This window comes from Ctenocephalides felis, unplaced genomic scaffold (genome assembly GCF_003426905.1).
Source record: "Ctenocephalides felis isolate EL2017-DRISC unplaced genomic scaffold, ASM342690v1 CF-g0.4_SCAFFOLD_01886, whole genome shotgun sequence".
Classification (NCBI taxonomy): domain Eukaryota; kingdom Metazoa; phylum Arthropoda; class Insecta; order Siphonaptera; family Pulicidae; genus Ctenocephalides; species Ctenocephalides felis.
Window position 1 is genome coordinate 87,605,447 of NW_020538040.1, and position 15,741 is coordinate 87,621,187.

Here is a 15,741-nt window from a genome sequence, read left to right on the forward strand (position 1 = left end):
ATATGTTAAAAATTATGAAATTTTTATTATAATCGAGTAATCCAGACATTCCAATAATCCAAGACTCTCCGGTTTTTAATTAGTGTCGGTTCAGCGAAATTTTACTGTATTACTTAAATATACCTACACTTTTCCCATAAATGCATTTGTACAAAATAAATTAAAATCGAGTGCATTTAGTATAAATATGTATAATACTAATTGTAAAAGATAAACCATATGATCGTAAAGTTCGTAATATTATTCCTGTTCAAATAAAACTACGGATTTCGTTTTTTTTTGAATAGAAATGCCACACTTTGTAAATTCGATTTTCTAATTTTATATTTTCCCGACGTTTTCAAGTCATTCTGAATGGTTTGAAACCAGAATGGGAAAACAGTATGTGTGTAGCGAGCCAGTTCTTTAGAATTAGCACGAAAATGTAAAATTTTTCATCTACGTTTTCACATAAAACTTTGGATCTATTTTGAAAACTCAAAAACTGTTTTAAAGATATCAGTTGCAACCCATGCTGATTGGTTTTTGGTAAAGATCTATAGGGCCGGTTGTTCGTAATTAACCATTAAAAAGAAATTAATACTATTATGATGAAAGCTTGTGCGATAGAGAAACGAGTCTCAACGAACACCATAAAATATTACAGATCTACGAAAAGTAGTTCAAATAAATCATCAAAGTTTTAAATAATAAGATAACAAAAATTATGTTGTCACAATTTCAGAAGTTGATAAATCTCAATTCACATTGATTAAGTCGATTATTTACACATATCGATAAGTTGCTTTAAGGCTAAATGTCACTATACCTAATTATTTATTATTTTGGTGCAAATATTCCCCATATATTTAGCTTGCTGGACTTTATCCTATCTTTGGAACTTGCTAGAATAATTGAACTTCCAAAAGTTGTTTCACAACAAAGTTCAGCTGAACATGTTGAGAACTAGTTCATGAATATTGTTATTTACAAAATTCTTTACAATTTTCTTATTATGACGTTGATATCCTTTGCTTTGATAAAATTTGACGTAATAAGTTTATAAATTAATGCTTTAATTTTGTTTGTAAGATTTGTTGTAGTAAAATTCAAGTAATAGTAATAATTATTTTAATTTTAGGAATGAGTCTGAAATATATATTCTTTTGTCTTGAATGAGATTTGTTGAATTTTACTTCTTCATATGTGAGGCATTATTTGTTATATTTGTTCAAACATCCAGACAACTTTTTTCCCATAATTTCTTATTATAAATATTATGTGGCAACAGCATGTTTCTACTTAATTCATAAGTTTATTACCAGCATGGAATGAGAAAAAATAAAAAATTGCAGCAAAAACTATCTATATGCATTAGTTTTTAGAAATTGAGTAAAATTAAACTCGGTTTAATATTAAATAATAAATTAATATTTTCAAAAATTGAAAATAAATTCAGCAAAATGCGATATTTCTCTCACTCACCTCTAAACACTTTTTCTGCATATCTTTGCTGCTTAATATTCTTTAGAAAATTTTAACATTCTCACTAAAATTAATATTGAATCTACATTACTTGAATGTTCTTTCATTTTTTTTTATAATTTTAGGTACGGATTTGTACCAATTCACTACCTATCATTTACAATCCGAGTACCCACAAATAATTTGTTTCTTATGGTTCAAACTATAGTTGATGTCAATTGTCATATTGGAAAGTATTTTTTTCACTGGAGATCTCCTAGGAGACAGTCACAAAAAGTTCTAAATTATGTTAACATGCGAATACAAGAGATGATAAATATTAACAAGCCAAAATTTAACATTTAGTCATCGTACTTTTTTGTATATGGTTTTATAATTGAAATTTTTTGTCGGTTAGGGCGACTATGAGTGAATTACATACAAGTGTTTAAAAATAATCACTACAATGTTTGTAGTTAATATGTTCACTAGTCCATCACTTGACCACACTACGAATTTTGATTTTGCTCATTTTGTAAATTGCTATCGTTTATGATTGAATTTATCGTGAAATTGGTACGATGGTTTGTGGTTGAAACCTGTTCGCGATATAAACAACGTGTGCTTTCATGTAACCATGTGCCGCTGTGATTGCTAACTGCCAATCGGAAAAACTCAAACTAGCTTTCCTATCATCGGCGCCGGCACAGCGCGCCCATCGCCATCCCACCGCTACCCGTCGCGGGTTCAGAGCTTTTTCAACTATTTTATTTTTTAGTTATCATTTGCCTTACTACTACTCAGCGTTAATACTTGTTTTATTATAGAACTAGTGGGGCGCATGGCATCGTGCCTTAAGGCAAATTGCTGGAACTTTCCGTACCAAAAATTATATTTTTTAAAAAAAAATTAACATTTTTGAAGAAAAATTACTCTGAAAATATTAGATTTTTGAGAAACAATAAATTTTTGGCAAAAATTTATCTTTTTTTGAAAAAAAGACTTTTTGAAATAAGATTTATATTGAAATATTATGGAAATTCTGAACTTTTTTTAAAGCAATCGTACTGCTTTAACTGCATAGAGTTGAAATATAGAAGCGCGTAAGCGCCGCATCGCCGTCTAACGGATAAACATTGGTACGGAAGCCATAGGAATATAAACAAAATGTATACATATTGTTAAAATCTATAAAATATCTGATAATTTGATGTGCATATGTCTAATGATCATTTTTGACCTCCAAATGGCATTTTTTTTTTTTTACTTTTTTTTACTAGATCTCTGAAACCGCTAGAACTGCCTTCATGAAAATTTGATCAGTTCTTCATCTTGTTAATACAAGTCAAATGTTTTTTGAATTATTTAAATCAGACGCTCCGTTCTTTTAAAAACTGAGTTACCGTTTTTGACATTTTTCGCCCCATATCTTCGGAACGGCTTAACCTGCCTTCGCCAAAAACTAATCAACACGTCTCCTTATCAATACGAATCAAATGTTTTTTGAATTATTCAAATCGCTTCATCCGAGTTCCCGAAATCGTCGACGAAAATTTGTATCCGCACACACACACATACACGCACATACACACATACACACACACATACATCGATCCATATTTTCTAAGGTATGCCAAAATGTTCAAAAGGTTTTGAAACGTAAAGATACATAAAAATTTTCATTTTCGATTTTTTTGCGATTACTATAACTTGCCCTACGGGAAGTTAAAAAGTGAAGGTAAATTCTCTACAATATATTAATTTATATTCAAACAATGCAAAAATTACTAAAATCTGTATTTCACATCAATATCAAAATAGAAAATAAACTAGTTGTGTATGGCATCGTGCCTTAAGGCAAATTGCTGGAACTTCCCGTAACGTAATGAAAAATTCGAGAAATATTAAATGTTTTCAAATAGATTATTATAAATACTGTAACTTATATATGTTTACGGAAAAGTAAATAAACAAAACTAATCGAATTTAATATTAAGGACATTGTATAATATTTATAAGAATTATATGAATTGAAGTGCAAAGTTAAAGTTATTTATTTGAAGTATATAATTGAGCGTTAGAAATTTAGCTAAAAAAAAAAAAGTTCGAATTATTTTCAATATTAAAAAAAAATTTTTTTTTGAAAATGAAAAAAAAAATTCCCTTATTCGCGAGAGATATGTTCTATAAATATACCGGGAATAAAGAATCCGTGAATACAAGGATGGTAAATTATATTGGATTATAGAGGATACATTTCTAGGTGGCAAATAAAGAAAAATTAATATACAAAAAAACATGTTTATATATAGTTTTCGAACATTTTGATTAATTATGTTCAGGCTAATAACTTTGTGATATTCTCTTACGCTGCAATTTTTAACAGCTTCTTCAAACTGATAAGCAGTCATATCAGAAATTTGCTAATTAAAAGATTTTTTTCTATTGCAAATTGCACAGATCATTTGCCATTTTTAAATCTTTTCTGAGATTTTTCAAATTAAGTATCAGTTTTACTGCTTGTTGAAGATAGTTTTGTTTCATGTCGGTTTGAGTCAAATTTTACTATAGAACGCAACAGAAACAAAAGATATCGTGTTTCATACATATTGGAATCCGCGAGCAACAAAATTTTTAGTCGCGAATAGAGGAATTGGGTCGCTTTTTTTGTCCACGAATGAAGAAAGCGCGAATAAGAAACTTTTACTGTATGCTACTTGGCTATGTTTTCGATAGTAAACTTAAATTTTTTTTACTCTGCCAGTATGTAAAATTAACTATTTTTACTGAAGTATATTTAATTAAAAGAAAAACTGTAAACACGTTTTTTCAGTTAAGGTACAATAATCGGAAAGAAAGTTTTAGAATAGTTGTTGCATCATAAAAAGTGTTACCCGTGACAACGTAAACGTAAACAGCCCAACGCGACGTCGCAAGTAGAACAATTTACGGAGCACGAGAATAAGTAATGCATTTCGTCTCTACCTTAGTTTTTTTTTATTAATATTATGTCATTCCTTTAAATTTGCAAATCTGGTCAATAATCAATCAGCAAATGAACGGATTTTATAGCCTAGTTTTGTTCTTAAATTAAATTACGGCATCGTAGCATTTTATATATAAATGGGCAGGCGAGCATTGATATCTAGAACTTTCTAAAGCTCGCGTTTTGCAAGTTATACCGAATATGTAAAATAAAAATTCAGTTACAAAAAAACTGATGAGTTTCAATTACGCAAACGGTATATGATATCAATGGGAATTATTATAAATAATTGTATTTATTTTATCGCAGAACCAGGTCTTTTCATCGCGCTGATAAAGGCATGACACAGAAATTATATATAAATTATATATATATATATATATATATATATATATGTATATATATATTTATATATATGCATAGATTTATATTGAAACAAACATTAAAACATATTTTTCCTTGTCTACTACTACAACCATATGGATGAAATACACTGCACAGAGTTCATGCCATCGAGTTTTTAAGTAATAGATATTGCTCGATATATATATATATATATTAAGTACTTTGCGATATAGAAACCAATTCCATAAAATATTGTCTTTTATTGCCCCTTACATAAATTATTTTCAGGATATACATTTGCATACATAATAGTCTGATGTGAATAAAAATTCAATTCCAAAAACAAGAATATACATATAATAGGTTCAACGTACTTTTATTTAGTAAACTGTAAAAAAGTTTAATTGAAAGATAATATAAATAATTATTTACAACCACTTAATTGTAGTTATTCATCATCATTACTAATAACTTGTGTATAAATAAAATCACGATAATTATAACCTATTTTAAACGTTCATTTAACTAGGAAAATGTACTTTTGCAAGTTCTAAGGACAAACATGTTTTTTTTGTTTAATCATTTACTTCAATTTATATGATAAATATAAATATGATTAATTACAGTAATTACATGAAAAACGAGTTAAATTCAAAATAAATACTCATACTTTTCGTCGGTTAAGTATTTTTCTTGATGAACCAAATAACGAATCTCGAGCAAACAAGGTATTTAACCTAATCTAAGGTAGTCTAGAAAAATTCATGAAGCTAGTTGTTCTTTATGTACCCTTAAATACCTAAGCAAAGAGGTTTCACAAAAGTTTATAAAAGCGATCTACCTCCCTTGGAACCCCCAAATACAGCATTCTTTGTGAATGATTTACTTATATATATATATATATATATATATATATATATATATATATATATAATATTTCGTTATATAAGTCTGATTTGGTTCTACTAAGCGGTGTTAGAATGATGGGATTTAGTACTGAAAAATAATTTTGACAGTTTTGTAATTGATTGAATCAGTTTTGTTTGAGCGCGCGTCAGATATGGACACTAGCAAATACACTATATTTTACACTTTTTGTTCGACAAAGGTGAAATCGCAAGCCAGGCGGCTGAAAATATGAACTAGTGGTGTGTGTAGTGTATGGCATCGTGCCTTAAGGCAAATTGCTGGAATTTTCCGTGCCGTAACGAAATATGTTCGAGAAATATTAAATGTTTTCATATAGATTATTATAAATACTGTAACATTGTCTAATATTAGGTTGTCAAATATCTCCCTTCCGCTTTTTTGCTCTTGGTTTATAATACAAAAAGGCGGAAGGGAGATATTTGACAACCTTATATTTATAAGAATTATATAAACTGAATTTCAAAGTTGAAAATATTTGTTTAAAGAACTTAAGTCAGAATTGAAACAATTTTTTTTCCAAAAGCAATTATTTGGTTAAAACAAGCAGAAAGTTCTTTGAATCATTTAAATCGGGCGCTTAGTTCACTAAAAAACTGCCATTTTTCCACATTTAGCTCCGTATGTCCGAAGCCGCTGGACCTGCCTTTGCCAAAGCTAATTACCACTTCTCCCCGTCATTACGAATTGAATGTTTTTTGGATCATTCAAATCGGATGCTCCGATCTCTCAAAAACTATGAACGCATTTTATCTTATTTATCTTATTTATCGACGTGGCAACTTTTTGGACACTGCGCTATATTAAAGTCAATTATCTACCTTATACATGATGATGCAATCTCTTAATCAGTTAGTCAATAATCAAAATCAATTTCTTAAGTTTCCTATATTTTTGTAATAAAAAGTCGCAGGAGTTAAACGGTTAAAATGGTGGGTAAAGCGTTTTTGTTTTTAGCCGAAAAATCTCTTACTAGCAAGGATGGATAAACTCGTGCATCATCATGGATAAGCAATATTGACTACACACACATATACTTAAATCAAAATACTTGTAACAATATCAATGTTTTTGCCTACCTCAAATTGTATTTCCTTGATCTATCCGCCTTCCAACGCGTAACCTCATCGGAAGGTATGATCAAGGAATACTTGCATTGGCAAGTCAGAGGAAGTTCCAAAAACAGAATAATTTCATTTCTGTAAATCCAAAGCAGCAATTGGACTAAAGTAAACTATCCGGAAAGTGTACAGGCTCATTTAAAATAATATATATGGAGTTCTTTTTTAAAAAAAAACATGAGTAAGTGGGAATCCGAGACAAAAAAATTTTGATGTAGTTACATTTTTATTTTGATTATTTTAAAATAGATTCTAATACTTATATTTTGGATGACTAGATCATTTTTGTTTCAATGACATGTTATTTGTCATTATTTATTATAAAAAAATGTAAAAATGCTTTTTCGTAGCATATTGAATGGTTTACTATATTTAATATATTAAATAAATATTTTACATTAATATTCAGGATGTTTTCTTCGTACAACTGGTACACTTCTTAATTTGCCAGTTAAATATACATCTGCAAGACCTATATGATGAACTGTTAGTAACTGCTCCTGACGCAAGATTTGCTAGTAGCACTACTAAAAACACACTCGAATATCTGCGACCACCTAATGATTCAGGTACACACCAGTGGTACTGTCGAGTTGGAAAGCTCCAGAGCGTGGTTCCGATTTTTCCTTTTTGGACAGAAACGCGTTTCGAAACTAAAGGTAATTTTTAATAACTATAACTGCCTGACATATTGAATTTTTCTTAATTTCTCTTTTTTTTCTAATTTTTAACGAATTTTTATACGTATTAATACGTAATGATTATAATAAACAAGGGTTTGAATCGAACCCGAAATGGAACGAACCGGATTATTTTTCTGAATTGTGAGTCGAAGTTCGGAACATTTATATCTGCTGAACTGACACAAATACGAGTACCGGCTTTTGGACCTTTTTTTTAATTATTGCATCACAGTAAAAAAAAGTTACATTTTGAAAATTAAGTATTTCAGTATTTTATTTCAAAGCTAAACCGATCTTTTACAGTGTTAATATTTTATTAACTCTCCATAGGCTAAGTTATTGTAATCGCTATTTTTTTATATTATTCTATTTTTTTTTATTATTATTATTTTTTTCTATTTTTCGAAAAAACAAATTGTTATGTGGCCTAACTACCGCTGTCGGTCAATTTGACCGGTGGAAAATAATGTTATGTTGTAAGTTGTTTTCGTCGAAATGTAGGTGCAGATTTATACAAAATAAGCCAAATGAACCATACAAATTTAGTTTAAATTACTGGGCGGAGTGTGAAGTCAATAAAAAATATATAAAATAGATTTTCGTATTTGGGAAATGACAAAAGGAAAGATTGTTCAATTCTTCAATTGGATAATTCGTTATTGTAAAACTAATAAATTCGGTCAAATTTGACGAAATTTATACTAATCAAATTTTATTACTCTCACGGAATATAGTAAACCGAAAAGTACTTGTCCCAAGTTTCAAACATTATCCAATAGAAATAAGAAAAGGCGGCCAAAGTGTTCCGAAAACTATTAAAATTTGTATTAGTACATCGTTTAGTGAAAATGTGGTATACCGGATGGCTAAGCAATGTAACTTTTTCCATGGTAACTATTACCATAAAAATTATAATCTGTCTCCAGGAGATTATATTCAGTAATTAGATTGTAGATAGTGAGAAATCAAATTCTTAAAAGGTTACCCAGTAGTAAACCTTTTAGTTATGAACAGTAAGAAATGTAATATGAAGTCGAAAATTTGTACTTGGCAACTTTAGGTGTATTTCAACATTTTGATCCTAATTGGATAAATGCGTAAATTGTGTATAGAGAGACGACCAGTAAAAGCATTTTTGGGCACGAATTTTAGTTTTAGTTATATATAATTCTTCAACTCGATGGCGCATATTCAAAATCTTAAGAAATTCCAGTTTTTATCAACACTGTCTATAAGTTCGGCTTTGTTTGAATGAAAAACTTGTAAAAAATTGTTTTGTGGAAGTAACAAAAATATATTTCCTTCAAATGTACATTTCAGACTCAAATAATTGGTAAACAATGTGAGAAAGCCGCATAAAATATATTATTTATGCATATAGCATTCTGTATAAATATTTAATTTTATTCGTTTTTTCTTATAATTTCTTTTAGAAATGATATAATTTTAAATTTAGATGAAACTTTACGAAAAAAAATTTATTTTATGTACATTAAACTATTAATTAATCATTATCTGAATTAAACAATAAAATATATAACTTTTTAATCGTAGGTCAATTAGATCGCGTGCGGAGGGTATAGGTATACACGAGTTGTCGTTAGGTTTAGTGTTGAGAAAGTAATATTCAACACATAATGTTCTTTCAATGACTGTTTTGAAAAATATTTGAAATGATATAGATATTAACAACCGTTTTATTTTTTATGAAGCGAGTACACAATTAAATCTATTGGAAGGCGTATATAATGCAACTCGAATCTAGGAAGTTTGTGTGAGCGATTTTGCATCAGGCACCGCAGTGGCCTGATTGTTTTTTAATAAAGGAAATATATCTATGCCTAAGTAAAGATGAATGCAATCTTTTTCTTAATACTGGTACGCAACTTTAAATCAAATTCAATTAATAACTGTAAGTATTGAATATATTCATAAATATTATATATATATATATATATATATATATATATATATATACATGGTCTGTTCAAAAAGTACCCGGAATTACTAATAATTAAATTTCGCGGGTCTGGAGTGTCTGATTGTCAAAATTTTTTTTTTATTGTGTTGGTATACATGCCCCTAAAGTATGATGAAATTTTCAGCTATATTCACTGTTTACTTTGTCTGTGGTAGTCGCTAAGGTTCGACGTGTTTTTCTGAACATAGGGCTTACAATACCGAGATTCCGTGATCCCGAATACCGGTATCTCGGACGATTTTTGTCCGGTATTCAATACCGGCATTGATACCAAAAATACCGGTATTTTGGGATTTTGTTAAAAATTGAACTTACACAATACACATACACAAGTTTTACACTGTAACACATTACGGACTAAACTCAGCCGAGTATGACACATCGGCAAGATAAAGCGATTGTTTATTTATTATATAGGACCTAATGAATGGAACCCATTTATAAAAATTACTAGTCGTCCACGTGCATTGTCCTCATATCTAATTCGTTATCAATGATTTTTAAACAAAATATACAATCGACGCGTTATAATTCTCTGAAAATCTCTGAAATTGAATATCTTCCTATCAATCATTCGTATTTATTTATTATTGTATTATAACGAAAATTTACAAGTCAAATCATCGACTGATATATAGTTTGATAATCAATGATAATATTGGTCTTGACGTTGTAGATTTTTAGAAACCGTTCATATAGAATTATTTTTAACTTCCCGTAGGGTAAGTTATTGTAATCGTCCAAAAATCGAAATTGAACATTTTTGCATTTTTCGACATTTTGAAGGTTTCTGAACGTTTTGGCATACCTTACAAAAAATGGATGTGTGTGTGTATGTATATATGTATGGATACAATTTTTCGCCCACGTTTTTGCGCGCACGGATCAACCGATTTGAATGAATCAAAAAACATTCGATTCCTATTGATAGGGACATGTGCTGATTAGTTTCTGGCAAACGCAGGTCCAGCAGTTACGGAGAGAAAGAGCAAAGAGTGCAGAAAATAGAAATCGAGTTTTTGAGAGAAAGGAGCATCCGATTTAAATGATCTAATAAACATTCAATTGGTAATGATTGGGAGAAGTGGTCATTAGTTTTTGACAAAGACAGGCCCAGCCATTTCAAGGATACAGAACTAAATGTGCAAAAAATGGCAGTTTTTGAGAGAACTAAGCGTCCGATTTAAACGATTTAAAAAACTTTCTGCTTGTTTTAACAAAATAATTGATTTTGAAAAAAAAAAAATTTTTAAATTTTTATTTTCAATTTATTTTTTTTGTATATCGAAAATAATTCTGATTTTATTTTTAATTCTGACTAAAGTTCTAATATACTTTTAAACAAATAATTTCAACTTTGCAATTCAGTTTATATAATAATTCTTATAAATGTTAGACAATGTTACGATATTTATAATAATCTATTTGAAAACATTCATTATCCCTCGAACATTTCGTTACGGTACGGGAAGTTCCAGAAATTTGCCTTAAAGCACGATGCCATACACCCGACTAGTTTTACTTATTTATTAGACAATCAGAAAATACAATAATATTCTATAAGTCTTTGTGATATGTTGATATCTAATGATGATTTTATTATAACATGAATACACTATACTGACACTTGCAAGCACTAATTCATATCGACTAATAATGTACTCGGATTATTTCTTCATGACAATTGTGTCATGTGTAGAATGAGAAAAAGGTTTTCGGCTTGTTATATTTGTACTAAAATTCCTTCCTTGCTTGAAGATTAAATAATTAAATTAAATTAACACATGTAATGATTGGATATCGTTCAAGTATTACGTAAACAGATTTATTACAATTATTTACCCCGCCTTCCCCTTGTCAGCAAAAGTAAGCAAATTTCTTACCCAAAATAAGCAAATTAATAACCCCTCCGCCCCCCTATAGTGCTTACGTAATACTTGAACGGCCCCTTGTTTATATTTTTTAAAAACAAGTTATTAATCGAATTTATTTTTTTCCTTAAAAATATAATTCCGTACAAGCCTGTTAAATGTAAAATGTAACATACAAGTTAATTTAATATAATATAATTGTTTACTTGCACGTTTTTTTGTATCTATCTATTCCTATTCTTCATGTAATAAAATAATTAATATGTACTCATTTTAGAACAATAATAATGTTAATATTTCATTATAACAACTGCGATAAATAAAAATATGACTAGTAAATTTTTCATTAATAATACCGGGATCCCATTATTGCAAATTTTAAATATCGAATACCGGTATTCAGATTTTAGTACGGTATTGGAGCCCTACACACACACACATATATATATATATATATATATATATATGTGTGTGTGTGTGTGTGTGTGTGTGTGTGTGTGTGTGTGTATATACATATTTATATACGTATTGTTATACGTTGTTAATCATAAACAAATATTTCTAAAAACTCTTTATTATAAAAAATAACTAACTGACTATGAACGTAGAAGCGTGTGGTGAAAGAAGCAACTTTCACAAATTAAATGAATGGTTCACCCACTGCAACCCGTACCACATATAAATGCTCTTTGGGCTTATTAATAGGCAATGCACGTGCCATCCTAATCTGAAAATAATTTTATTTAAATTGAATTGGCACAATTTGGTATTTAAGATTTTTCATATTACTATTGGAATAATTCCCGGTCACGGAATCTTGTGCTTGTACATATAAACAAAAATCTAAACAAAAATGCGATTTTGTTACATTTAACTATCAAGATGAAAATTAGCGCTTAGTATTATTCGTGATTGGTTGTTGAACTGTAATAATTAAAATAAAAAATTCGAGTAAAATATCCCATTTACCAAGGCAGTATATAAATTAAGCTTTTGAACATATCAGTAGTAATTATACTGTAAAAACCAAACAACATACTGCAAATAACACATATGATACAACCAACTATAAAAATTTTCCAGTTATTGCCTAAATATAGAAATATGTTTATTTTTATTTTTTTATATTTTTTATCCCTACCCTTTTACCACATAGAGGGGCAAGCAAACACACTCAAGGTCTCATTTCAAAATATGAGGAATTTTTCAAAATGAAAGCTACATTACTTACTCAACGCCAAATATATATTTCATTAAAACTTTTTTACAAAGATTATATCCAGTGCTGGATTTACAGTAGGGGCAGTCGGGGCTACTGCCCAGGGCGGCAGATTTTCGGGGGCGGCAAAATTTGGATAGTGAGAAAAAATGCTATACAATGTAATTAACTAATTTTTTTAATAACATTTTTTATTTCAAGAAATATAATTAACTTTTATTAATTTATATAAAACATAATACGATTGCAATGCAAAATTTGGGTTCAAATAGCCAATTATTAAAATTTATTATTTTGCTTTGCCTCCCTCTCCGAACTTAAATTATCAAATTGGTTAATAAGTTATTATCAAATTTGGCAATTTGGCTAATATAAAGTTTCGTAAACGAGCTGGAAGTTCAAGAAAAATATGTTCTTCAGATCTCGAGCCCTCTTAAGACGACAAATTTGTGAAAAAATCACTCCCAAGGGCCGAAAAAAATTAAACTAGTGACGCATGGCATTGTTCCATTAATTATTGCAAATTACTGGAACTTCTCGTACTGAAAATAACATTTTATAAAGAGCTTTAAAATGTTTAGAAATATGAAAAAAATGCCCTTTAAAAAACTTTTTTTTTTAAATACATAATATTGAAATTTTTTGAAAATTATGAACTTTTCTCAAAGCAATCGCGCTGCGAAAAATTTCAAAAATATTTTAAAATAAAAAAAAACTCAAAATTTTCAAAAATTGATTTTTTTTAAGTTTTCAAAAAATTTTATTTTTTTTTTAATTTTGATTTTTGGTACGGGAATAATATATGAAAACAATTTAAGTAAAATTTCAGGGATGGGGCGGCATTTTTGTCAGTGCCCCAGGGCGCCAAATTTCTAAATCCGGCCTTGATTATATCTAAATATTCATCAGCAGAGTTGAAAAAACTATATATATATATATAATTTATCTCCTTTAAAATTTCTTATATAATATTATATATATACATATATATATATATATATATATATATATATATATATATATATTTATCGTATATTAAGTATTATTTTATACACATTTGCCAGGGTAAAGTTCAGTTGGTCTCTTTTTGGATCCCAACCACACGTAACGTTTTATAGAGGTTACATAAAAATCTGTTGAATCTAAGGTGAAACTAACAATGATTATCATAAAAGAATTAAATAACCTAAATTAATGTGGACCTTTAAACTCGGAGACATTTGAGCCCCACTTCGCCCTATCATTATATACTGCTAAACTCGTTCTAATGCTGGAAGCATTGATACATTTGATATAATGCGAACTTCATAACTAATTGTGTAATTTATTGACATTTTTACAGGTGTGTATTCCAAAGTTATATGTGTTATCAGCTAAACCTTCTTATTTAAATAGTTGACTGTTATAACCAGTGCTGGATTACCCCACAGGCTCGTGAAGCTCGGGCCTAGTACGGCACAATTTGGGGGACGGCAAATTTTTCAGAATTCCAAAAAAATTTAAACCCGATAAAGTGTCACGATAATTTATTTTTAAAATCAATTCTGATTTTTTTTTATAAATTTATTATAAACAGATCGTTTTATATAAAATAGAAAGTAAGTCGTAATGCTCGAGTGTAATCATTGATTATTAAAAATAACACAGACATCGTATAACAATAACATGTCTCTTGATGGATACCCAGAAAGTCTTTTTAAGTGTTTATTCATGATCTCAAAAAATCATGAATCAAATCATCATCTTGTTAAAATTTAATTTATTACAGCAGCGATTAATAACTCATCTGTTCTTATCATATCTCAACTAAACATATCCCAATAAAGAACCATCGTAATCGCTTTTTATCGCCTAAAACAATAACTTTGGCGAGCAGTGCTCGGGTTCGCCCGCTACGCGCGAACTGTGTTTGTCTGTGATCAAGTCAGTGGTTTCCAACTTTTTTTTACAATGCCCCCATTCTAATGAAAAAAATTGCGCCCCCATTCTAATAAAATACAATTGCGTCCCCTTTTATTTTTCTAACAATTTCATTTCAGAAATATTTAAATATTTAACTGATCAGACTAAAAATTAGTATGCGTTATGTAAGAATATTGAATAAGAATATGTAAAAAAATAAGAATAAGAATATGTAAAAAATATATATTATTATAATATTATTCAGAAAGAAAAGGGTCGGTATTTTGTGCTCTATGTTTACTATTTGGTAGAAATGGTAAAGTAAACGCTTTCACTGGCGCCAGTGGCGTACCTAGAACTTTTGCCGCCCGGGGCGTTCTCCCAATTGCCGCCCTTTCTATTACAAATAGTGGTTTTTATAAATTAATATAAATAAACTAGTCGTGCATGGCATCGTGCATTGAGGCAAATTGCTAGAACTTCCCGTACCGAAACATAAATTTTTTAAAAAAGATTAAACAATTTTCGAAAACTTTGAAAAAAAAAATGAGAATTTTGAAAATTTTGGGAAAAATTGACTTTTTTGAAAAATTTGTTTCTTTTATATTTTGAAATGTTTTGAAAATTTGTAACTTTAATTTTCTTACTTTTCTAACTTCTTACTAATCAATCGCGCTGCGTAGCTGTTTTGGAGACGAAATATCGAAGCGCGTAAACGTCGCGTTGCAGTCTAACGGATAGACATTGATACGAAACCCATAGAAATGGAAATTAAATTTATTCTTATTATTAAAATCTCTAGAACATATCAGATAATTTGAAGTGCATATCTAAAATATCTAATGATAATGACCGTCAAATGTCGTTTTTTTATTTGTCTTATTGAATCTCTGTAATCGCTAGACCTGTCTTCCCAAAAACAGTTCTTCGTTTAGTCAATACAATAATGAATTGAATTGAATTACTTAAATCGGACGCTTTGTTTTCTCACAAACTTTTGGCTTTTTTGTCCAGTATCTCTGAAACGGCTGGACCTGTCTTTACCAAAAACTAATTAGCACGTCTTATCAGTACGAATCGAATGTTTTGTTCAAATCGGTTGATGTGTGTTCCTACAATTATCGACGAAAGTTTGTATCTAAACACATCAATTTTTTCTAACGTATGCCAAAATTCAGAAACCTTTGGAACGTAAAGACATAAATCGATTTTTTTGCTATTACTATAGCCTATAACTTACTCTACGGAAAGTTAATAAAATAT

At 29.2% G+C, this 15,741-nt stretch overlaps 1 protein-coding gene across 3 annotated transcripts in view; it reads left to right on the plus strand.

The window, feature by feature from the left end:
* LOC113376811 (zinc finger CCHC domain-containing protein 24-like) overlaps positions 1-15,741 on the plus strand; it is a 74,671-nt gene that overhangs the window by 32,235 nt on the left and 26,695 nt on the right. Inside the window, exon 1 of one of the 3 annotated variants that reach the window (XM_026616877.1) lies at positions 7,323-7,481. The exons of 1 other annotated variant lie outside the window; for it this stretch is intronic. In XM_026616877.1, the coding sequence (XP_026472662.1) occupies positions 7,383-7,481 (99 nt within the window). In that variant the 5' untranslated portion in view covers positions 7,323-7,382. Of the gene's footprint in view, positions 1-7,322; positions 7,482-15,741 lie in introns of those variants that run through there. One more of the 3 variants, XM_026616875.1, reaches the window with a different exon arrangement.